This window comes from Pimephales promelas, chromosome 20, assembly GCF_988280905.1.
Source record: "Pimephales promelas chromosome 20, fPimPro1.hap1.1, whole genome shotgun sequence".
NCBI classification, from domain to species: Eukaryota; Metazoa; Chordata; class Actinopteri; order Cypriniformes; family Leuciscidae; genus Pimephales; species Pimephales promelas.
In genome coordinates, this window is record NC_142788.1 from 7,447,012 (window position 1) to 7,473,719 (window position 26,708).

Below are 26,708 nucleotides of genomic sequence, written 5' to 3' on the forward strand. Positions count from 1 at the left end.
GACCCATTTTTCCCCTAAATAGATGGCTTTATTGAGTAATTATGTCTAAAGCTTGTGTGATATGATATACATGAATGTTTCTGTGTGAAACAGTACAACACTCAAGTGAAGGAAATGGAATCAAACAAGGAGATCCTAAGAATTGGCGTCACAGACAAGGACACACCGAACACGGCTGCATCAAGAGCGGTGTTCTCCATCCTGAAGGGCAACGAAGATGGGAATTATAAGATCGAGACAGACCCCAAAACCAATGAAGGTGTGCTGTCTGTTATCAAGGTAAATGCGACTGTTCACTTTAACATTTCATTAACTTCTAAGAAAAGTTTAAGTTTATTCAAAGAGATGTTTATTCAAAGAGACGTCAAGTCGTCACCTCAATACACCTTTATGTATTGTTAAACGAGTATGATCAATGATGCGAACAGAATTCAATCATTGAATAGAAAAAAAAAGACAGCCGATGTGTCCTCTCAATGTAATTGTATTTCACAGGGGAAGAATTTTGAGAAAACTCAGATTACAGAGTTGGAAATAGCTGTTGAGAACGAGGAGAAATTATTTCAGTGTGTCAATGGAAAGCCCGTAACAGGATCCACAAAGCCAAACTCTGTCAAAGTGGCAGTGAAAGTCATTGACGCGAATGATCCCCCTCAATTTAAGAAGACTACTGAAATAATTTACCGAAATGAAAATGGAGATCCAGGAGATGTGTTGTTTGTTCCTGAAGTCAAAGATGAAGACTCAGACTTAAGCAAAATCAGGTGTGATTGAGTTGCGCAACATCAAATTACACATCATTAATTATTATTATTTTTTTGTGGATTTAATTTTTTTTTTATCCTGCTTTCATTTCACTTTTATCATACTATAATATAATTTTGCAAATGTTTGTGGTTCGTAAGATTTTTAGTGTTTTTGTGATTTAAAATGTTGAGTCTCTTATGCTCACAAAGGCTGCATTCATCTAATCAAAACCACTCTAAAACTCTACAAAAATATTACAATTTAAATTGTTTTCTATTGTAATACATTGTAAAATGTCATTTATTCCTGTGATCAAAGCTGAATTTTAATATCACTCTAATATGATGATTTGATGCTCAAGAAACATTTTTGATTATCAGTTGATGAAAACAGCTGAGCTGCTTCATATTTTTTGTGGAAACTGATTGATTCTAAAAAATAATTATTTTGTGACAATGTAAAAGTGTGTACTGTCACTTTTGATACATTTTTGCAACCTTGATGAATAAAAGTATTAATTTCTTTAAATAAAACTTACTGACACCAAAATGTTTAATTCACTGCATATGACATAATATGTACAGTATATTATAAAATTGTATTATATATGGCAAACTAAATTCTTGGATGATCACATTAAGTAAAAGTATCATAATATCTGTGTATATATGTTTAGGTATGAGTTAGTACAAGACCCAGCCAAATGGGTGAGTGTTGACCCGAAGACAGGAAAGATCACCACAGTTCAGAAGATGGACCGGGAATCTCCATTCATCAAAAATGGCACCTACACTGTTGTAGTCCAGGCTATAGATGACGGTAAGCGCCGAGATCTGTTTTCAGTATGACCAAACAATTCAAACCAGGGGCGTAGCCAGTATTGGGCCAGGGCGGCACGGGCAAGTTTGATAAAAAAATGTAGTTTGTTTTTATTATTCAAATGTATTTAAGAAAATATATTAAGATAAACCAGATTTATTGTTGACTGGTGTGTGTGTTTAATGTTTCCTGGCTGTTGAAGCAAGTTCTCTGGAACGTTATTGGTTGCTATGGTTGCTGGGGATTCCGAAAGGGAAACTCTCTGAGCGGCGTCGGCGCCATAATAATGGCTAAACAACTTTCTTTAAAGGGGGGGTTGACTGCTTTTTTTCTTTGCATGATTGTGTTTATGGGGTGCAATATACCATGTATTCGTGGTTTTTCTTTTTAAAAGTCTTATTTTTCATAAATTTCACCTTTATTGTCAGCCCCGCTCTCCTCTGTCCCTCGAACGAGCGGTTGACTGATTCTATGAAAACACTCCCTCAGAAACACGTAGTGGGCCCAGATTGGTTAGTTTGGGCCGGTGTGTTGTGATTGGCTAAACTGTCGCTCACGTTGTCCGGAAGGTTAACGCCCATTACCTTTATGGGCGAAACGTGCATGACAAAGGTCCAACCATGTAAATAAAGGTGACGATACTATGGTCGATACTGCAGTATCAGTTTGAGGCAGAATCAGACCGAGAAAGCGGCGATAAAGAGAGTAAAGCAGAACCTCACCACACAATGCTCTTACTAAACGTTTATGAATGATAATTTGCTACATTTTTTTAACTTTATACACGTTTGTTTTACACAATAGCATCTGATTGGCAACAATAGCAACTGACTGGCTACTAACGTTATACTCAAACAGCGTGGCATTAGTTTACGTTCTTGATCAAATCGAAAATAACGTCATAAAGCATATATACATGAAAAACACGTTTAAAACATTAGTAGGCTACTTATACAAAATTCAGGTCCATAATGTTTGTACGCGTTTGTCGTGGACACAAAATAGCATAACTAGTAGCCTATAGAGGCTATAAAGCCAGCGCTGACATTTGAAAAAAAATAAAACACAAGGCTACGTCTTGAATTATACATGCAAATACATTTAAAATGATTAAGTCTTAGCCTACTTACAGGTTGTGGCCCAACACTGCTGCCTCTGGTTTTAAAGTTGGAACTGCTTCATGTTTTAGTAACAGTTTCTTGTTGAATGCGGTGTTGAATTCGTGGAGATTCTGGAAGCTATCTTCCGTAAAATGCGCAGCACAGAGAGCTAGATTACGATCGTCATTTTCAGGAACATAATCAAACATAAATTGTATCCATTGTTGACGAAGTACAGCGTCAATGGGAAGCCCGAACACAGAAGACCGGACAGCGGGGTGAAAATAGCACACATTAGACGGCATGGCTAAAGTTAGCTCTCCCCTGTAACTCTTCCTCTTCGGCAAAGACGCAGATATATGCGCATGCCCTTTTTTGCGTATTCCGGAGGGAGTGGTTGATGCAAATGTGTAGTGACGTACCATAACCCAGCTGTAGTCCCAATCTAGTCGTTTTTGTAGACGTTTACACTTCCTGGTTTTTAAAAGACGATATCTCTGCTTACATTGAACTTTCAGCGCTGCAACTTTGCAGATACTGTTCATGCACCAACAGCAACATTACACACTATTTAAAATGAAAAAAGTGAAATGGCAGTCAACCCCCCCCCCCCCCTCTTTATGTGCTATTTGAAAAAAGCGAGAGTTGAGGAAGAAGACACGCCACTGCCTTCATCTAGCGAGTCCACAGAGCCCAGTTCTTCAGACTCAGTAAGATTCCAGAAGGCTACTCTGGTCCTAGCGGTGGCCGCTTCTTGCTGTCTCTCTCCCGGTCAGCCTGACGCCGATCTAACTGCGATATTATTATTTTAGCTTATTTTATTTTCGGGTGAACTGTCTTTGCACTGCTGACTAGCCTGCATAAAATAGACAGTACTGGTTTGTCCAGCCTTTATTGAGCTCTGTTGGTTGAACATGATGATTTGCCGAATAGCTATTGCAAAATAAAGGTGTAACTGTTTTTGCTGTTTGTCTATTATCTTTAAGGTTTCATTATTATTTAAAGTCCCTATAAAGTCAAAATTAAATATGTGTTCTGAGTTTGTCACACCACAGAAAAATGTGTTATTAGCCACCCAGCCAAATTTGAATGATAAAAAAAGCCGGTAAGTACATAAAATAAGCTATTAAAATCTTGAAAAAATGAGCAGTTATCTCTGTTCTCAAACGCTGGGGGCGTGTCCGCTGGCTGTGCTGAAACCACGCCCACTCGCGGGAAAGCTGTCGACGGTGATATTAGGTGAAACTGCTTTTAGATACGGGAGGATGAACACTGAGGCGGGAGATAGTCGTTTCGGCCCCGTTCACCAGTAACAGTGGATTATCAGTGAATCCCAGTTGTCTCTGAGGAAAGTTTATAAAACTATCCAGTGTAAAATGATCATTACAGAGGTGGGTGTTGGCGGTGATCCTCAGAACTTCATCAAGGTTGGCTCTCTTCTTGATGTGATCGTTTTTAGGGAATTTAAATGAAGATACCGATCTGTTTTGTACATGATCGCATCCAGGTAGCCTATGCATGTCCGTGTCGAAGGCATAGCTAGGTAGCAAACTGTATGCTCAGCTGTAGTAACTAATAGTACTGACAGTCACTCACGATTGAGCGGTGAATGCGAATGATGTGCTCTGGGAGTGTTATTGTGTGTAAGGGGAGAGATCAGACTCTGTGCGTCATCAAATAGGGGCGTCTCCAGGAGCTAATGGGCTCCAGTGCGTCATCGAGCCCTGTTTTAGCCCCGCCCAAACAATCCGTAAAATTGCAATGGTGAAAAACTGTTTAACGGTCTAACTCCACATTTCAGTACTTCACAGTTCACAGTCTTTGTAATATGTTTTAGCAATGCATATGTAACATTTATAATGTCTTTAGAACTTTTTTGTAGAATTGCCTTTACAGGGACTTTAAGTCTTTATTTTTTTCTAGGAAAAATAGGCCCAGTCACTTTTTCACTTGCCCACCCAAAATACAATTTCTGCCTACGCCACTGTGTGGCACAAATGTGCAGTGGCGCAAAACAGTGGTTATGCGCTATATTTGGGTGCCAAAGCGATGGTAAAAAAAAAAATATATATATATATATATTTAGTATTATTATGTATCTGCTGTTGTGTGGCACCACGCTAAATCATTTCTGCGTTTCAGAGGACTAACGGGCTAGAGTCGGCGCCCTCATTAGATTCCAGAATAGAATCATAGGGGGGTAGGCTAATATCATGAGCGGCCGGGGGCGCCGTGAGCGCTGAGCGAGCAGGGAGCCTACAAGTTAGTTGTCATCCAAAAAAAAAAAAATGGGTAAAGCAAAAAAGCTGTCACGGGCTAAACATCAAAAAAGAAAGAGGGAAAATTAGATGGCCTGTCAAGGGATGCGACAACAGCTAAATAGCCTAAGTATTAAAAAATATATTTTTTTAAGTAGAAAAAAATATATATAAAAGCTAACGTATGATTTAGGCTATTTACATAATACGACCTAGGGAGCTGTTTTGCTGAATATTATCACAAAGTAGGCTAGCCTATTTAATTAACATAAATGTTTACTAAACAAGTAGCCTGTAGGCCTATATTAGGTTACTAACATTTTAGACACATTATTGACTGTTTTAGTTATATTTCACCTACCAAAATATTTCCAGAGGAAAACAACAATCAGTGTGGTGTTTTGTTACTAAATTACTCATTCTGCGTTTTGAACAAATCGTTTGAACGAATGACTCATCTATTAAGATGGCCACTTGCCACCACCTACTGGCGGTTTAGTTTCATGTTTAACCGGAAAGCGGTTTTGCTTTGAAAAACATGTCTTTTAAAAGTTTAACTTATTTTAACTTGAGTACCCCGTTTTTAGGGATACATTTCTATCTAGCGTGTGTTCAAATTGAAAATTAAAGTAGTGCAGTGGAATGGAAAAACATGATTATCTGGTACAGGATGAGAGCTTATTAATTATGAAAACGATTATTTATTTTTGCTAATAATTATTTTATTTCAGATAGGTTTTCTGTAACTGTTGTTAGTTTTGTTTAGTTCCCTTTCGTAGTCACTTCGAGTTACGTCAGAAGTGACGGAGATTGGGGGTTTCGCATAGAAAGCCAATCCTCTTCGAGTATTTAAACACGAGCCAATGGCATGCAATGCCTTGGGGCTGCGGAAATTTGCATAGCGTACTCCGCCCTACTCCGTGAGTATAAAAGGAGGAAGTGAACGCAACCGCAGTATGTTTTCGCTTCGGAGCCAAGAGAACCTCTTCACTCCTGAAAGCACTGTTCAAGACTCTTCGAGACGAGCGTCCTCTTCAGTGTTGGTGTGACGGCGGTACCCAGCGAGATTCTGCATCGCCTGCGATCTGAGCAGTGGTCTGCCAGACTTTGCGCTTCTCCCTGGTCGCTTCAGCGCTGAAAGAGTGAATTTCCTCCTCTCATTGAAAGAGCTGCACGCGCACGTCTTTTTAAAGACGGTTCGCCCGTGTTCTTCTGGGTGTGGTTGATTTCTGTCGTCATCTGATGGTCACGATCGCTGCTTTGTATGCCTGGGCATTTCAGCATGCAGCAGCAGCGTTCGTGGATGACTCATGTTCCTTCTGTGGGAACATGACCATCTCTAAACTGAGGTCGAGACTCAATGATCTCACTTGAGTGAGAGTCCCGGTCCCCCCCGCTCGATCGGTTTCCTCCATAGGGGGCCCGTCGACCCGGGGACCTGGTGATTTTACGGTGATGGTGTGGGACAAAGCCCCGACGACTCCTCGGGCCACACCTCCCGCCTCAGTGCGAGAGCCAGCGAGCGTTAGTTCGATTCAGTCGGTTGCTTCTTCGGTGGCACCGGCTGCTTCGGGCAGCGCTCCAGATGATGATGCGATGTCGATCACAGCATCACTAGGCGGGCTTGACTCCTCGGGAAGTGAGGATGCGGCCGCGTTGCCTCCCTCGGGAGCGTCAGCGCCGCCGTGTCTGATCCCGCGATGATGGCCGTGCTATCTCGGGCGTCCGTGAGCATCGGGGGGGGGGTGGAACTCCGCCCCATCCCGATCTCTCGCGGCTGAATAATTGGTTTTTGGGTAACGCTGCCGCCTTACGGCCACGGCCAACCCCAATTTCCTTTTTTCCCCGAGTTGCATGCGGAACTGACACGCACTAAAAAAATAAATAAATAAATAAAAAAAAAAAAAAAAAAAAGGCGTGCTTTAGTTCCCCGCCCTTCCTCCCCTCGGCGATGCGGCTGTCTGTGGGTACGCTGGGGCTCCCCCGGTCAACCGGCGGTTGCTCTCAGATGCCCCTCCAAAGCCTATGGGTTCTCGTCGTCTATGGCGGCGCGATTCTGTAGAGCGGCGGGACAGGCAGCCTCCGCCCTGCATATGATGACCACCTACAAAGCTAGCTGCTCAGGAATGTGCACGAGGAGGTGACGGACCAAGCGAGCTGCGAGCCTGCCGCCTACCTTGTCCTTAAACGGGTCACGGAGGCGGTCGCTCGCTCCCTTGGTCAGGTGATGCCCACCGCTGTGGTCCAGGAGCATCATATGTTCGGCGGTGCGGTCCAGGACTTTGCCCAGCACTTCTCGACCGCCTAGGAGCAGACGAAGGCGGTTTCTCTGCCCCGACGGCCAGCTGCTGCCTCCAACCAGCCGTCGGCTCGGACGCCTCCACCAGCTCGCCGCCGAGGACGCCCCCCTGCGGCTACCTTCCCTCCCACGCGGCCCCAGCAGCAGCCTTCAGCCGGTTCGCGCCGCGGAGGAGGCCACAGGTAAGCGCCCCCCCCCCTCAGGCCGTGTGCCCCGCTAAACGCCAGGCGAAGCGATGTTCCTGAGGCGGGCCGCTCAGTGATAGTGTCATGGTTTTTCTCAGGAGGCGGTGGCAGGGCCCCTCCTTCCCCGGTGGAGGGCCGGTGGAGAATCTTTTGTTCTAGCTAGCTCCCTGAGCTGGTTGAGGAAAAGCTGACACTGTCATTGAGCACACAGACTGGAATGAGCGCGCACGACGTCCAGTGCGTCGCCCCGTTCATTCCTCTCTGTCTCGGAGGGCGCGGAAGGGTGCGTGTGTCGTCCCCGGGCTACGCCAATCCCTTCCCCCTCTGTCGCCAGACCCCCGGCAGAACAGACCCCCGTGGAACGCTCTGCCTTCCCTGGTCTCTTCTGTCGGGGAGCGGGGTTCGACGGTGCATCCAGACGGGGTAACTCCTGCACGCATGCCGGTCGACCCGCCTCGCTGCCCCTCCGGGGGGACGTCTGTGGTTCGCATGACCCCGTTGGCTCACTTCCTGGAAGCCTAGCTAGCGCTTCCCGGGTATCCCACTGGGTCATCAGAACTATCAGATTCGGCTACGCGATTCAGTTCGCACGGTCTCTTCCCCACTTCAGGGGAGTTCGCTCCACGATGGTTGGTGGCAATGCCCCAGTCTTGAGAGCGGAGATTGCGACCCTGCTGGCGAAGGGTGCAATCGAGACGGTCCCTCCAGCCGAGGTGAGGTCCGGGCTTACAGCCCCTACTTCATTGTCCCCAAAAAAGACCGGTGGGTTACGACCGATCCTGGACCTGCGCATTTTGAACCGTTCTCTCCATCAACTACCGTTCAAAATGCTCACGGCCAAACGCATTTTCGAATGTGTTCGGTATCAGGATTGGTTTGCAGCGATCGACCTGAAGGACGCGTACTTCCATGTCTCCATTCTCCCTCGACACAGACCGTTTCTTCGGTTTGCCTTCGAGGGCCAGGCATACCAGTACGCCGTTCTCCCATTCGGGTTAGCTCTGTCCCCTCGCGTCTTCACGAAGATCGTCGAGGCAGCCCTTGTTCCCCTTCGCGAACACGGGGTTCGCATCCTGAACTATCTCGACGACTGGCTGATACTAGCACACTCTCGAGCTCAGGTTTGCGAACACAGAGACCTGGTGCTGCGGCACCTAGCCCGTCTGGGCCTTCGGGTCAACCGGGAAAAGAGCAAACTTTGCCCCATGCAGAGGATCTCTTTTCTCGGCATGGAGATAGACTCGGTCGCCATGTCCGCGCAGCTCACGACGAGCGCGCGCACTCACTGCTGGCTTGTCTTCGACAGTTCGAGGGCAAGAGTGCGGTTCCACTGAAACTATTTCAGAGGCTCCTGGGGCATATGGCATCCGCGGTACGCCGCTCGGTTTGCTTCATATGAGACCGCTTCAGCTGTGGCTTCGCGATCGAGTCCCGAGGTGGGCATGGCATCGCGGCTCGCTCCGAGTTCCAGTGACTCCGACGTGCCGCCGAACCTTCTTCCCGTGGTCGAACCTCAGCTTTTTACGGACAGGGGTCCCTATTCAGCGAGTTTCCAGGCATCTCGTTGTCTCCACGGATGCGTCTACCACGGGTTGGGGTGCCATGTGCAATGGGCATGCAGCCGCCGGTTCCTGGACAGGAGCCCAGCGCCTCATGCACATCAATTGCCTCGAGCTGTTGGCAGTACGGCTCGCCCGGCACCGCTTACGAGCGTGCTCAAGGGCCAGCATGTGCTTGTCCGCTCAGACAACACTACGGCAGTAGCGTACATCAACCACCAGGGGGGGTCTACGCTCGCGCCGGTTGTCGCAGCTCGCCCGCCACCTCTTGATATGGAGTCAGAAGCACCTGAGGTCCCTTCGTGCAGTTTACATTCCTGGAGACCGGAACCGGGCAGCCGTCGAGCTGTCCCGGGCCCGTCCATCTCCGGCGAATGGCGACTCCATCCCCAGTCGGTCCAGCTGATTGGGACCAGTTCGGGGAGGCACAGATAGACCTGTTCGCCTCTCGGGACTCGCCCCACTGCGCCCAGTTTATTCTCTGACCCGCGGCTCTCTTGGCTCGGATGCGCTGGCGCACAGCTGGCCACGGGGCCCACGCAAGTGTGCGTTCCCCCAGTGAGCCTCCTTGCACGGGTGTTGTGCAAGATCAAGGAGGACGAGGAGCAGGTCTTGCTGGTAGCCCCCTACTGGCCCACCAAGACGTGGTTCTCCGAACTCATGCTCCTCGCGACAGCACCTCCTTGGCCTATTCCTCTGAGACCGGACCTACTCTCTCAGAGACGGGGCACTCTGTGGCACCCTCGTCCCGATCTTGGAGGCTGCACGTGTGGCTCCAGGACGGGACGAGGCAGGTTTGAGTTCGACTGCCACCTGCGGTGACGGCAACCATCACTTCCGCAAGAGCGTCGTCCACGAGACACCTTTATGCGTTGAAGTGGAACCTCTTCGTCAATTGGTGTTCTTCTCGCTGAGAAGACCCCCGGAGATGTTTGATCGGAGTCGTGCTTCCTTCCTGCAAGAGGGGTTGGAGCGTAGGCTGTCGCCCTCCACCCTTTGGATTTATGTCGCGGCCATTCCCGCGTCTCATGATGCAGTGAAAGGTAAGTCTAGGGGAAGCATGACCTGGTCATCAGGTTCCTGAGGGGAGCGAGGGGGCTAAATCCGCCTCCCTCCCCTCCTGCCCTCTGGGGACCTCTCAGTAGACCTGGGTGCTCTGCAGAGGCCTCCCCTGGAGCCTTTGCAGTCGGTAGAGTTTTTGCCCTGTCCTATGTGACAGCACTCCTGATTGCATTGGTCTCCATCAGGAGAGTAAGGGACCTGCACGCACTCTCTGTTGACAAAGTGTGCCTGGAGTTCGGGCCGGCTTACTCTCACGTATTCCTGAGACCCCGGCCTGGATATATGCCCAAGGTTCCTACCACTCCCCTCCGGGACCTGGTGGTGAACCTGCAAGCGCTGCCCCTGGAGGAGGCAGACCCAGCCTTGGCACTGCTCTGTCCGGTACGTGCTCTCCGCACCTATGTCGACAGAACGCAGTGTTTCAGGACCTCAGACCAGCTCTTTGTCTGTCATGGAGGGAGCCAGAAGGGAAGGGCTCTCTCAAAGCAACGGCTGTCCCACTGGTTAGTGGATGCCATTGCTTTGTCTTACCAGCAGCCAGGCCTTCCGTGCCCCCTTGGTGTGACGGCCCATTCCACTCGGAGTGTAGCCTCCTCTTGGGCTTTAGCGCACGGCGCCTCGCTAACAGACATCTGCAGAGCTGCAGGCTGGGCGACACCCAACACCTTCGCCAGATTCTATAATCTGCGAATTGAGCCGGTATCCTCTCACGTACTCGTTTCGGCCAGTTCTGGATCCGCTCAGGTGTCTTCGCTTGCTCGCCACTCCACTCCCCGGACTGGATAAGTGCGATATTTCCTCAGTTCTTCCATTGAAGTCTTGAGTCCTCCAGCACCGACGATGCGGGCACCACTGCTGTTGCTCTGGATGCTGGCTAGGTGCCTCCATGCGCACGGTTCCCCATGGTAACCGTCTCATGTGTATTATCCACTGTAAGCCTCTCTGAGCATGTGTCTTCCCTTGGCAAGCCATCTGCCACCCCTGGAGTTGAAATTAGTAGCCACCTGCGGTTGGTACTCCAGTGTTCCATATGTGTTCCTATGTGGCCATATGTGTATTCGTAAGTCCTCCCTTCGGTAGGCAGCTGGTAGCATGTCCCTTCCGGGATATGTTTCCCAGTGTACCTTGGTAATCCTGTGTCAAAGTCGGATCCCCCCAAAAAAAAAAAAAAAAAAAAGAGGTAAGGCTCGGGGGTCCAGACTTTCGCAGGGCACTGGAAGACAGCTTGAAGATGGCGTGATGGCACAGACCCCCAATCTCCGGCACTTCTGACGTAACTCGAAGTGACTACGAAAGGGAACGTCTCGGTTACGTATGTAACCCTCGTTCCCTGAGTAGGGAACGGAGACGTTACGTCTCCCTGCCACTTCTGCTGTATCGCTGGGTAGACGCCGAGTTCAGTCTTGGCTCCTCAGCGAAGACATACTGCGGTTGCGTTCACTTCCTCCTTTTATACTCACGGAGTAGGGCGGAGTACGCTATGCAAATTTCCGCAGCCCCAAGGCATTGCATGCCATTGGCTCGTGTTTAAATACTCGAAGAGGATTGGCTTTCTATGCGAAACCCCCAATCTCCGTCACTTCTGACGTAACGTCTCCGTTCCCTACTCAGGGAACGAGGGTTACATACGTAACCGAGACGTTTTTCATTTATGTTGAACTTTCTATTTTATTTCAGTTTACGAAAAAAATAAATAAAATTGTTTTGCTTTATTTACTGCTTAAGCTATATTTATTATTATTATTATTATTGTGTTCTTATTTGAAAGAAGATTCCTAAGAATATTTATGTTCCTTTCGTTTTTCTTAAGTTAGAAAATAAGAAGTTGCCAGTTAAGAAGAACTTTATTCTAAAGAATGTTTTGTGAATCCGTAATCCATAACATAATCCTCTATAGGGCGATTCCCCTAGCGCAGGGGTAGGCAAGTTCGGTCCTAGAGAGCCGCTGTCCTGCAGAATTTAGTTCCAACCCCAATCAAACACACCTGAACAAGCTAATCAATGTCTTCAGGATTACTAAGGAGAATTTTTTCAGTGTTGGAGTCAAACTCTGCAGGATAGCGGCTCTCTAGGACCGAACTTGCCTACCCCTGCCCTAGCGTAAACACAGGAGAGCAACTGATCTGAAGACGTATTTTGTTGTTCATAAAAATACTAAATTAATCTTTGTACACAACTTTTTGCCTAAATGCTGTTCACAGGAGAGCCTCCAGCTACAGGGACATGCACTGTTGTGATCTTCATTGGTGACGTGAATGATAATGCCCCCTATCTCACCTCCAAAAACATGATCATGTGCGGTAACAAGGTCGACCGTGTCAATGTGATTCCAGCAGACATTGATGGTCCTCCATTTTCAGCTCCTTTTACCTTCTCTCTGGGAGGAGGAGAAGAGCTTAGGAAACTCTGGAAGCTGGAGCCTGCCACAGGTCAGTCACAAGCATTTATTTTACTTCAGGGACGTCCCAATTGAGTATTTTGAAGCGCCAATCTGTGAATATTGAGTCCTTATCTAATACTTTATAGATGTAAACATCTGTTACAATTGTGATTATGAATATGGGACTGATATAAACTTGTTGTGTTTTTACTTAGTCAAGTCAGAAGGAAACCATATAGCAATGCATTATGCCAATGATGTCTCAAAGAGTCTGACAGCAGATAGAAGTAAATAAATTACTTCCGGTTAATTCCTTGCAAAAGTGTGCATTAAATATGCTAAACGCGGAAGCTTGAACGCATGCATGTGTGGTGTCATAGAACAGTCCTTGTGACTTTTAGACATATACTCGCAAACTTCCCTAATTACTTTCCCTCAGCAAATCCCTGCCTCCATTTTGAGGTGCATTCAACTTCGTCAAGTGGGCGAGGGAAGTTTGGGACGGACCCTCGACCCCTTGATTTTGACAGTGGGAGTGAGTCAATTCATGTACACTTCAGGCAGATGCCAGACCACAATGCAACTTGATTGTGACATAACAGCAGATAGTGCTTAATTTACCCCCACCCCACACAATTAAGTGTGTGATTTTGGAGTTATTTTGTCATTTAACCGCATTTAATATTTGTACCTTCCTTAAGATGACCGTTATAGTTAATTGTATTGTTATCATTTTTGTTTGTGTAATTTTTTATATTTTCTCAAACAGCACAAGCATACATACAGGCCTATAGAATAGTGTGTAAAAGAGATTCATACGAAAAAAAAAAAAAAAATTAAATAGTAAATCAGCTCCATAGCAGATTCCAAGTGATCAAGCCTAGTGCGGTCCATGCAACCATTTATAGCACCCTTGCAACTGTATAGTAAATCAAATGGTTCATATCTCTGGATCAGAACAACAAAAAAACATAGGGGTGGGCCCTTTTTCCACTGACTGCCATGTAGTCTTTAAATGTCACCCTGCCAAGCAATTATTAGAAACTGCATAGCAACATAAACAAGGCAAATCTCAGCATCAGAACATTGTATACACATGGGAGTTGGCTCTCTAACAATCACGCACGTCATGTCTAAAATGTTCAGTATTGTTTCCTGTTGGAAGTTGTTATGTTATGCACTGCGAGTGACAGATTATCGTGCCTTTAAGGCTGACAACACTGATTTACGGCAGAGACTCAATACTCTCTGGCTCTATAGAGGACACTTTAGTAATTGGAAAGCAGTAGAGCACAAGAGCTGTAGCAACTGTGGCTCCCTTAAACATGCAACCAGAGATAAGTCATGATCAGTCATGCTACTGTCGTTCTCCCCTGCTTGCCATGATACTGCGGCTACCCCCATAAACACTGTACAGACCTCACAGCCTTCATTCAAGCTCTGCACATGCCATACGGGCACAGCTCACTCTTCGTGGACACGGGCGAAAGTGTCAATTCTGAACAAATGCACATATGACCGCTTTTTTGATGATTTATTTAATGGATAGCACATTCACTTCTGGTTGTCTTGCTGTCAATTTTAAATAAATGTAGAGCAAAGTAGCTGATCAGTCTATGCTCGTTTATTCAAACTAGGTTGTTCTATAAGAGACGAACGCCGCTCTGCATTGGTCATCTCCTTCATCGCTCTGATTGGTTTTAGGTCTATCCAATTGCGCCTAGAGGCATTTGAGCTACGTCCGTTGGTGACAACCCTTTGGAAATTATGAAGCTTTGCAAGACCAGAACTCAGTTACAAATAAGAATGGTCTGGTTTTAACCAGGCTAACTAAAAACAGCAAATATACATATAAACAACATTAAACTTTTTCTACACTGTAATTACCCTGTTTCACACTATCATTAAAGTTTTGCTGGGTTTATTTCTTATAGGAGCAAACACCTCTCTGATAAGTTTGACGTCTCTACCATATGGAAACTACTCGATTCCTTTGAAGATGCAGGACCAGCAAGCACTGCAGTCAGAAGAGGTTCTGAAAGTCGTTGTGTGTGAATGTAATGGAGGAACCGTGTGTCGTGGGGCTCTTCCTTTCTCCTCGAGGCTGGGTCCAGCAGCCATCGGTCTCCTGTTTGCCGGACTTCTCCTTTTGTCCCGTGAGTTTTCAGACTAAATAACAAATCAAACACAGCCAACTACAACAGTTATAGGCATAACAGTTATAACGTTTACACAACACCATTTTCAATTAAATACTTTTTATGCATTTTGGCTGTTCATTTATACGACAACATGAAAACACAAGCTTTTAAAAACAGGTTTCAAAGTGTACGTTTTTGAAAATGATACTATTATCATCTCCATGTAAACAAGCAAAAATGTGAATTCATGAAAATGGTGACATTATGCACATTGCGTGTTTAGTCTATAGGTGTGAACGTTTCTTTACAAAGTCACATCGCCATCTACTGGCCTGGCATGAATAATACAGCGTTTTAAATCGTTTTCACAGATCCTTGTGAATGGGGATTGTTTTGAAAATGTTGCTGTCTGTGTTACCTTACTATTTTTAGTATATTGTTTTCTTGTAAACATACCCATAGTCCACTTGATCATTTAAACAATGTGCAGTTCATATAATATCACTTACTTTTAAATCGGAATTATTTTCAATGTATGCAGATTAATGCAATATATAATACAATGACACAACTTGTTTGTTTGTTGTTTTGCAGTTCTTATACTCTTTTCTTTATTCTGTGACTGCCAAACCAAGAGCTTTCAACACATACCTCTGAACCTGCATAGCGAGGGCAGCCAAACCCTTGTCAAATACAACGACGAGGGAGGAGGCTCAGTCTATAAAGTATGTGAAACTGGTCATGTTCAGAGTTCAAAGTTATGAATTTAGTAGAAGCAAGTAAAAACTATTAGCTGTGTTCCTGACTTATATGTCTTAATAAGAAGTATAATTTAGAATTTGTTGTCCCTTATTTATGTGGCTTGTACTACAAGCCTTTTTTATGTGGCTTGTGCTATATACATATATTAAGTGCATTAACATATGTATATAGATATAACATATGTATATAGATATAGATGATATGTATTACATACACTCATATTCAGCAGTTTGAATTAAATTTAATCTTAATTACTTGTTTTTAAACATTTTGAAAACTATAACTTGTGGTATTTTTGAATTAGACTGATTTGTGAATGTGTTTCGGATTCAAAGCTTATATGATAATTATTTTAAAAGAGTATTTAAGATAATTATTTTAGAACAAATCTAATAGGTATTTTTTATTATTATTAATAATTATTTGTATTAAGATTAATATGCAAGCTCATTATATTAATGCACTCTCCAACTACAAATAAACAGGCTATTTGTATGTAATCACAGCGAGTTTGAGGACACATGTCCTGATTTCTGAGTTAGATGTGTTCCTGGGTCAACACATTCTTGCAGGAAATGTAATACTAAATCATCCCTACCCATACACTATCCCTAAAATCAGTGAATAACACTGATGTAGAAGCATCTAATGTTGTAAGCCTAAACTTGACATAAACTGTAAACTGTAAACATAAACTGTCACTCAAATCTGATTGGTTGTTTGGAATGTTGTTCCAGGATCAGCAAAGTTGTTGTTCCAGGAACATGTTGCATTTGATGAAAGCAAGTTCTGTGTTTGGGTACATTCCAAAGTATCGGCAGTTATATTTGCATTTAAGTCTGAACTTGTTTATCTGAGAATATTTGGTGCAGTTTTATGAGGAGCAACATCTGTGGTCTTACTGTGATGAATAATTTTGCCTGTAATTTTTTTTTCTCCTCAGCCCGAGTACACAATTACTTCCAATTTTGGTCTGATGGAAAGCATAAAAATTGCATCTGCACCGGTACATGAATGACCCCCCCCCCCCCCCCCCCAATTATTCTTATTCTTTTTCTTTTTCTTTTTTGATAATAAGACCTCTTTTAGATTTCAAAAGAAGCATTTGAATGTGTGTGAAGTTTCAGAAAATTAAAAAATAATTTACCCTAATTGGTCAGTAATAAATGACAAAACCCTAAAAACAAAGGTTTGATTTTAAAAACTAATTTGGACATTGATTTTAGCCTTAAATGTATGTAAAATATAATTTCATTTATTTTTTCTAGCTTGGATTTCATAATTATTCCTTTACAGGGGTAATATGAGGAGAAGCCATAGGAATAGAGGGGAAGCCATAGGAATAGGATTATGTTATATCACTGAGAAGTAAAGAGCTTCATGTCGCTACATGCACTCTGTAAGACTAGCACTTGAAAGAAGGTTGTTTGCTCAACTGCATGTTAGTGAAATACACTTGCAGGGCTGTCAAGCTTAATTTACAAGTTAGGACCTGTTATGCCAAAATATCATAATATTCAAATGATTTCATGTGCAGTTATACGGCACTAAGCACCTTCTTATTGCTATTGACTGGCACCAATAGCAGGTTTTTCCTCACAGTTTAGTGGTGACTTACTACATATCTTTTATTTTAACTGTAAAAGTAACAGCAGGACCTATAAGAAAGTGCTGTGACATGGTCCTTTAAATCTCATACTGTAAGCTACTAACAACCTGCATATTACTGTTTTTGCAGCCTGAGTCCCTGGTTACAACTGATGGATACAGGAGGGCTGATAGTAGTATGCTGAGAATCTCTTCAGGGGTGAGTGTCAAATCAAGTCAATGTGTTGACTGCCAAGAATTAAGCCTAGATCATTCTGTTGGCATGCATGGAAAAGTTGACTACACTACACAAGCTGTTAGGTGCCCTCTGGGATAAAAAAATCGAATCATTCACCATATTCCATACCAGATGGGGGTAGTATACCTCCAGAAAAATACCTCCGCGGCCGCGCACACTCATGTCTTCAAACAACACGGGCGAGCGGGTCTCCCACGCGCATATTAGTCAGTAAAACTAATAGTAAAAGGTTGGAAGACTGCAGTTTCACGTGGATCATTTGGAGATTTTCAGAGATTAGAGACTAAATGAACAACATCTCAATACTAAATTATTAAGGCCGTCTCATAGACAAGCTGGTGCATTTCGACGATATGGGAAAATTAAAGCCCAGGCATTTTTAGTTTATGGTATTCGTTTTGCTCATGTTACATTTTTTTATCATTAGTTTGAATTAATTTGACAGACAGCATTCCCTGATGTGGACCAAGCTAACGCCTTTCAGAGCTGCCAACTCTCACAAATTCACCGTGAGACACACAACTTTTCACACACTCTCACGCCACATCCATTTTGTCATGCACAGAAAAGGACACAGAGACCGATCTCAGCTCTCAGATTCTGTTCATTTTATTACGCAATTCAAACAATAAATGCAGTTTTGGCGCTTGTAAATGTTAGACGACAGATCCCTAGCGCACGTGAACCAATCATCTCTACTAGCTAATGGTAAAAGAACACGAACACTGTTGAAAGATATGTTACAACTTACCAAAATGTATTCCTCATGCATAATATCGACCAATCATTTATTTAACTCATCCCTGAACTGAAATTTAGTAGTGGGCTGTATTTCCACACGACATCACGACATGACATCAGGTTCAAGTACACACAAGCCGGCGCGACTTACTCGTGGTTACTGCAGTTTGGCTGGTGGTAAGGTTGCCCGCCTGCATACCGCCTCCCATGGCCGAAACTGGTATTACGACACCTGCCGGGCCGGGGCTAATAATTTAGCATGCTAATTTAGGTTATTTCTCGGCAGCACTATAACTTGTCAGTTTTTTAATGACATCATTGCACTTATTTCTTCTCATTCTTTTGATGTGTGTAGCTCATTTTTTGGATATTTTTACCTCAATTATTCCATATGGCACCTTTAAATGGATTTATATGGTTACATTATGAAATGAGATTAGTTCAAATATTTCATTCCTTGTATGTGACATTTTTTATCATTCAGAAAAAAATGTTGTTCGTAATTCCACTGCTCGAAATGCCAACGGAGAATGTAAACCAAAACAAACACTTCGTAATGAATACAGGGCAAAAGGCATTTAAATAGACAGGATAATGAACTAAGAAAAAAACACACAACTGAAATAGGTTAACTTATAATGACCAGAGAGGACATCGGGAAATGTAGTCCGACCAGGAGTAATAGCGTCTGCCGTCTTCTGGAACTTAAGGTTACCGCAGCTCCCAGATGCCACACATTGGCCCACCTTAAACTTTTATCCTATAGTTATTTACAGTAACAGAGTGTGGGAGTGGGAAAGAAAAAAAATATTTGATAAAGCATCCAAAAGATCTCAAATAAAAGGCAAGTTGAGACTGGTTAGGTTTCTTAGTTTTTTCACTTCAAATGTGACTAAAAAGGCACTGTAAATGACTCAGAAATGAGTGTTGTGGTTTGTGCAAAAACATGAATTTCAGAAAGAAAAAAGCAGGAAACCTAAACCTAACCATCAGTTGGGCGTAAGAAGACCACGGGGTGGCAGTGGCTCAGTGGTTATGTAGGTTGTCTACAAACCAAAAGGTTGGTGGTTCAATTCCCACTTCCACCTGACCAAGTGTCAAGGTGTCCATGAGCAAGACACCTAACCCAAGCTGTTCCTGAAGATCTGGATGGCACCTTGTATAGCTGACACCGCTGTCAGCATTGTTGCCAAGTCTACTTATAATACGCGACTTTGGGCTTGTTTTTTTAGTGAGTTGCATCAAAAGAGCATGAGTTACGGGATTTTTTGGGCTTATTAATAAAAATATGCTTGCTTGATAGGCAAATCTGACAAGCAACTTTATTTTCTTTACATCTATGGTTACGGTTGCCGTTTTCTCAATCTCCGGTACATTGATACACACTTTCTGCTCACAACTAATCAGTGCAATCATTTAACATCCCACCGAATCCGCCCCCTTGTCCCCCTCATTAGACAAAAATATCACGTGCAGGCATGCGCGAGTCCCACGACGCTGTAATCTAAAATATGATATCATAGATTTCAATTTCTACAATGGCTCCAAGTCAAGAAATGTTGCAGTGCTTCAGTGTTGGGATGTACTGAAGTGGAGAGGAGAACGCTGGGGAGATGATGGACAGTGCAGGGGAGGATAGGGATGACCTTCTTTTGTAAGAAGTATGTTGGAGAATGGGTGATGGTGGAGGGAACAGTGCTAAAGACATATATTGTGTATGTTAATATATTTTGGGTGATGCTAATGTCATCTATTATTTATGTTAATAAATTTTAGGTGATGGTGGAGGGAACAATGTTAATGCCATCTACTATTGATGTCTGTATAGGGGGCAGATAAATATAAGAATATTATTCTTCCATTTGCTCCTTTCTGATCATGGAAATGTAAAGGAAATTTCCAATGAATTGTATGTGATTGGTATAAATAATGCATTTTCATGAAAAGAATAAAGAAAGAATAGAAGAAGAAGAAGGTAAATTTGTAATTTTTACAATGCTTTTTGTAATAGATACATTATCACATGCTTGAATAAAAAAACAGAATATACATATGGTTCAAATTTTTAAGCTAAATATATGTTACAGCTCCCCTTAATCCTCTTGTCTTTTCCTGCTTGTCTTTTTGTCCTTTTCCATCTCTCCGGAGATGAGGTCCGAGGATTTTCCGCTTTTTTGCTGTAATAAATATATTGGGCTTCTTTTGGGCTTGTTTTTGAAGCTCCAGTTGCTTATTTGTCTCGCGAGAGTTGGCAACTGTTGGCAACGGCCCGTCAGTGTATGAATGGGTGAATGTGAGGCAAAATCTAAAGTGCTTTGGTGGCCATTAGGTCCGTGAAAGCGCTATATAAATGTAGTCCATTTACCATTTACTATTTACCATAACAATATAGGCCTATCTAAAAGTGAATGGCTTTTGCTAGACACCTGTGACTTTTTTCTTTGTTCAAAAATGTAAATTCAAAAACAGTTCAAAAATGTAAAAATACAAAGTAAATATCATATGTCATGTTAAGTAACAGTGTTCTTTTGGTAATGTAAAATATTAACGAATTTATCATATCTCTCACATTATCAGTATAACTCCATTATGTCCAATGGCGGAGGTGCGAGGAGCATGGTGAGTGACTGCATCCATCAAACTGAGATATGGCTGACTGACTGGGACAGACTGGGAGGGGAAGAGTTCTTAAAGAAAACAGAAATTTATGATTTTTGTACCTTTTACCTTGACATGAGTCAAAGTTTCAAATGTCTGAGACCACAAACTCTGCTAAATATGTTTAGGTTAAAACTATGTAAAAATGAAAAAAAATAAAAATAATAATAATAATAAAAAAAAATCATTGTGCACTTTTTTCTTGATAGTTAAGCAAATGCAAATAAATGGTAGATTTCCTTGCATTCATTATACCATTGAACATAAGTCTGATTTACCATGGCAACTTTCAGCATAATTACTCTAATCATTGTAAAATTCTGATTTGGTGGTCAAGTAACATTTTTTATTCTTATCATTTATTAAAATTTTTAAAAAAATATGTGTAATGTGTCCTTGAGATGAATCTAGTTCAGTCATGACAACTCTCGAAATTATTTTAGCATGTTATTCCCTTAAATCACGCAGACGCCATTTTGAAATGGAAAGCGAAGCTCCGGTGGGAAGAAACCCGGAAGTACAACAATGCCTTGGAGCTGCTGCTGCAATTTACACTATTAATAATATCCAATATATATATGTATAGCCTATAGTTTGTTCCTGCTTCTTTTTTTACCTTTGGACTTATATATAAAAAATCTATATATTTATAAATGAATTTCACTGTATAAAGTCTAAAGTATGAAAGAAATGCATGCACAGTTTTAGAATAACTCTACATTAAGTATTCTACATAGAATAACTCTACATTTCTACATTAAAGCCAACAATACGCCATTGCATTTGCGATTCTCCTATGATTAAAGGCGACACTATCGGTTTTCTTCCCACCGGAGCATTGCTTTCGATTTCAGAATAACCACTGCGTGAAATAAGCTTATTAATAAGGCAATGTTAATGTATTTGCGTAAATATACATCCATAAATGCAGAAGCAGATCTAGGCAGATGGAGCTGGGGAGGACGATGGGGTTCAGAGGAACTCTAATAGCAGGACTAGCCTACAGCAAACAATGAAATTTAAATGTTGAGCAAGCAAATTCATTGGCTGCAGGATCAGCTTGTGGCATGTATTGATGTGATTGCTTGTAGACTGCATGTAAAGGACCGCAGATCATTCTGTGCCCTCTAGAGTTTCATGACTGAACTAGATATTGATTAAAAAAAATCTTACTGACCCCAATCTTTTAAACAGCAATGTATATAAAGTAAATAGGAGTCATATTTCATTATAATGGATATTAAATAATATTTGTTTTCCTCCTCTCTTAGTCAATGGTCCGAGGGGAAAGCAGAAAGTATATGGTAAGCTTTTCAAATAATTCTTATTTATTACAAAAAAGTTGGATTTTTAAGAAAAGATTTTTTTAACACTTTTTTACAGGTTTTGAAACTTCTTAATGTTACATAGTCATAATAACATTTATATTGTAGTAATGGCTAAACTTGTGAAATACAGAAATAACAAATACAATTAAATTAACATTTAAAAACAAAAAAGATAGTACCTGTTTCAACTAAAGTCTAAATGAAATATCACACTTGTTTTTAAGAGTGGAGGCAGCCAGATGTTCCGATCAAACACTCAAACACAAAGAAAGCTGGGAGGACAAATCGAGAGGGTGAGTCCACTACACAAAACACTAAACTGGCATGATTTTCAGGAAACCTGTAGAAAATATAAGAGAGGAAGAAATAATTTAATTTTCAGGTAGCCTATAATTTATACTGATATAAAAACAAAAACAGACAAAGTTTGGTTAATTAAAATTAAATAACTAACCGTTTTATAAAAAACATATAAAACATCAAAACTTCAAAACAAAATATGGTCAGTCTTCAGCTCATTTGTAGGAGCTGCAGAATTGCATTGCATGCTCCTTACAGATGTAAATGCCACATTTTGAGCAGGTGATGGAGATTTTTCTTTTATTGTTAGGGCAGAAGCTGCACCCCCTTCTCTTCTTGTCATGGGTGTCTGCAGATCCATAGCTTTTCTTCATCTTGTCGAGTTTGAAATTGCCACACCAAAGATGTGCATAGCTTTATAACTTTTGCATCAACTACACTTGTATGAATGGCAGACTTTGTTTTGGATCCTTCGCAACTACCTTTGTGTTGCTGCAAGATGAAAGGTGTTATCATTTTCTAAGGACTGAATGCATGGCTGTATTTGCAACCCGGTCTCATCCCAAGACGTCATATAACTGACGTTTTGGGACGTCTTTTGACCATACGTCAATATTCGCCTTTTTAGGGCCCCCTTAACCCCTTAACGCCCACTGTCGCAAATATGCAACAAACGATTTGACTCAGTCAACCAGCCGAGATAACGTCTGCATTCCCCCAACTTATTTCCTGTTTAGGCACGAGGATTTCTCCGTCAGGAACATTTGCAACATTTGCAACATACCAAATTGACCATTATGCCCGTTGTTGCAGATTTGCAACATACCAAATTGACCCAAATTGACCATTATGCCCGCTGTTACAGATTTGCAACATACCAAATTGACCATTATGCCCGCTGTTGCAGATTTTCAACATACCAAATTGACCATTATGCCCGTTGTTGCAGATTTGCAACATACCAAAATTTCTATTTATTTGTTGTGCAAAAGTGAAATTGATAATCTCAACATTATTTACCATCTACTTAAAGGCAAAAACACACATAAAACATTTTTTTATATACAGCTATATAAATTCAGACGTTAAGGGGTTAAACGTCAGTAGATGAGGTTATGGGATCCTAACTCTACCCCAGACCTAAACCTAACCCGTCACCTAACTGACGTTAAAGGTAAAGCGTCAGTTGTATGACGGCCCGGGATCGCCATCTACCGACGTTTAAGAGGGCCCTAAAAAGGCAGATATTGACGTATGGTCAAAAGACGTCCCAAGACGTCAGTTATATGACTTTTTGGGATGAGACTGTGTTAGTATTTGTGCCTCTACGTATGTGAGAAATTATCAGTTAAAGGGATACTCCACTTTTTTTGGAAATACGCTCATTTTACAACTGTTGAGTTTTACCTTTTTTGAATCCATTCAGCCGATCTACGGTTCTGGCGGTACCACTTTTAGCATAGCTTAGCATACATTGAAGTACACAAGATCACTGATACACAAGTGTTTCAACATTTTTCCTATTTAAAACTTGAAAATTGTAAAGTTGCGATTTTCTAGGCTGATATGCAGGGAACTATACTCTCATTCCTGCGTAATAATCAGGAAACTTCACTGTCGTACCATGAGTGCAGCAGACGCAATGACTACACAAACTTAGTCCCGGTCACGTAGGAAGCTGGGCACTATTTTCAGGCGCTGCGTCATAACATTACGCCTCCTGCACTCATGGTGCTACAGTGAAGTTTCCTGATTATTATGCAGGAATGAGATTATAGTTCCTAGTCAGCCTAGAAAATCGCAACTTTACATTTTCCGTCTGTCTTAGTGCACGATGTAATTATAGAAGAGTCAAGTTTTAAAACGGAAAAATATCGAATGTAGCAAATGCAACATTTAATAATATACATAAAATGTATTTAAGGGGGCCGAAGGCCAATTTAGCTCAAAGGGAAATGATTCATTGATTTGCAATGAATCTATGGAACCGAATCACTGAACCGAGCAAATGACTCGCTTAGAATTCATTTGAACGGGCCGTAATTATAACCAAATCTATAGTGAAACACTATGTCTTAGCAAGGTAACTTTAAATCGAACAGTACAAGACATTAAATGTGCAAACACGACACAAGAAGATTTATCTTTTCAAATATATGGAAGCCTTTATTAGCTATTCTAAACACAACTCTAAGGTCTAAACATAACTAAACATAATCACGCACACACACATTCATACAGTCGCGAAAGGGAAAGAGTGAGTTGGAAAGAGTGAGAGAAAGTTTCAACTTTCTATATGCACGTAAGACATCACCTGAAAGGACCTCCAAGCATTAATTTGAACCTTCATTTCTTAGAGAGGTTATTCAATTAACATTAAAGCACCAGTTCAGTTAGAGCCTGGAGTACTTGCGCTTTGTAGTGGCTGAGGGAATTCCCTTTGTCTGCGTCGCGTTGAAGGGGGGTTTCCCGGGTCCTCGTGGCGGGTTGTCTTTGAAGTGCAGGGATGGAAGTTCCGCCGCTGGTCACGTGTGATTAGCAAGCGAATGAGAGTCTTTTCCAATTCGAAGCGCGTTGCAAACTTAACTTTGAAACAAGAGTTTTACGAAAAAGGAAATAAAGGAAAGAAATGAAAGCAAGGCGAGTCGGATGGCTTGACTGAGCTGAATTGTAACCCTGATCTTGATGGGTTACTCGTCTGCTGGTCGAATTTGGTCTAGTCGATGTAGAAGCATGTGGACATGTTCTTTGTTTCAGAGATAAGCACGAACAGAACACTCTCTTGCTGGTTTTAGAGAGAGGCACGGACTTAACAGTTACAGAACTGAACGAAAATCTAAAATCATCTAGCAAAATCCGCACATGAGGTCCTTTGTTAGGATCTTTAACTTAAACTCTAGTCCAGCCTCCTAGGAACTTCTGGCCAATTGGAGGCAGATCTATTTCTTGCTTATCATAATTTATGCATGGTCTGTGAGCTGGTCTCCAGCACTTAGCAGAGAACAAGAGAACACAGTTTAAGATTATATATTATAATCATAAAACAAAGCATTTTAGACAGATTTCAGTCAAACCATCTTTTGAATTACGAGGATACGGTTCGTTTAAGAGTAAACGAGGCATTCACACTTCTAATGGTTGTATAACAATTACAAGAGTTACTAGTTAACAACAATTACATGATTATTATGTGATCTAAGCATAATAACACATGAAGTGTAGGAACAACAACAATTATGATTGGTTATAGGTCTAAGAATTGTTCTGTGGTGAGTTTATATGATTTTATGTGTGAGATCTCCGATCTCAACAGTGAGGTCGTGGTAGGTTCAAGGAGTAGGGGTAGAGGAAGGTGTTCTGTGTAACATCTCTGTCAGGGGATCAAAGAGGTCTTTGTTGTGAGCCTCTGTTCCACCATTTTGGAGCTGACCTGTCCCAGTAAAACATTAACATATTGACACGTTCGTCCTGTTTAGTGCCCCTCTCTTGGGCCTGTGGGGCAATAAAAGTCCTTATCTGCAGACAGCACGGAGTCGTTCTGTGACTCTGGAATGTGGGCTCCAGAACTTGGAGTGTTGAAGCCATGTGAATTAATCCCATGAGAGATTAATTTGATTAAGTTGTGTTTGATTCGCCTTGATTCTCTACACGAAACACTTTGGTAATTTTTTTGGGAGAAATGCTAATGGTCTTGTGCACTTCAATGATGTTTGCTAAGCTATGCTAAAAGTGGTACCGCCAGAACCGGAGATCGGCTGAATGGATTCAAAAAAGGTAAAACTCAACAGTTTAACTCTGGGGGAGTTGTAAAATGAGCATATTTCCAAAAAAAGTGGAGTATCCCTTTAACTTTGAAACATAGAGTGCTAAAAAAAACCTCGAAGCTGTGTCAAAGGTTCATGTCTGTGCGTAAAATACGCATGAATCAGACTGAAAGAAAACAATGCAGTGAGAAGCGCTTTCTCTTGCTAAATACACACACACACACACACACACACACACACACACACACATACATGCAGCCACACACGCCTACACACACACAGAGAGAGAGAGAGAGAGAGAGAGAGAGAGAGAGAGAGAGAGAGAGAGAGAGAGAGAGAGAGAGAGAGAGAGAGAGTAGACAGAAAGGGTAAAATGCTTCATAAAAAAGTCAGTAATTCCCCAAGTGGAAACCAGGAAAATAACAGTAAAATAACCAGAAAATTGAACATAAATCATGATTCATGTATTAATGACAGACCCGGCTTTAAACAACGTTTTAATGGGTTTCAATGGGCCATTTTTGGTCATTACAGTGCTGAGTGTTACTATTTGATCTACACAGTGTGTTATAAAAGTTAAATATTTCGCAAAATGGAATCTATTTTTTTTTTCTATTTATCCAACAAGTCCAAATTTTGTTACAAATTACATTTGCATTGAAACAGCCAAAATGGTAAAAGAAATTAAACTGCAAATGACCAAAAATGTCCCTAATGCAGCACAAGGGTTAAAGAATGCTTAAATGTGGGTAAATGTAA

At 42.3% G+C, this 26,708-nt stretch overlaps 1 protein-coding gene across 1 annotated transcript in view; it reads left to right on the forward strand.

Annotated features, from left to right (window-relative positions):
• The window catches only part of cdh26.1 (cadherin 26, tandem duplicate 1), a 109,238-nt gene that overhangs the window by 80,400 nt on the left and 2,130 nt on the right, over positions 1-26,708 (forward strand). The window contains exons 8-18 of the mRNA XM_039654827.2: positions 94-279; positions 496-764; positions 1,424-1,566; positions 12,231-12,458; positions 14,344-14,565; positions 15,145-15,275; positions 16,256-16,318; positions 17,051-17,119; positions 20,477-20,518; positions 21,829-21,861; positions 22,110-22,178. Coding sequence (XP_039510761.2) covers positions 94-279; positions 496-764; positions 1,424-1,566; positions 12,231-12,458; positions 14,344-14,565; positions 15,145-15,275; positions 16,256-16,318; positions 17,051-17,119; positions 20,477-20,518; positions 21,829-21,861; positions 22,110-22,178 — 1,455 coding nt within the window. The remainder of the gene's footprint in view (positions 1-93; positions 280-495; positions 765-1,423; positions 1,567-12,230; positions 12,459-14,343; positions 14,566-15,144; positions 15,276-16,255; positions 16,319-17,050; positions 17,120-20,476; positions 20,519-21,828; positions 21,862-22,109; positions 22,179-26,708) is intronic.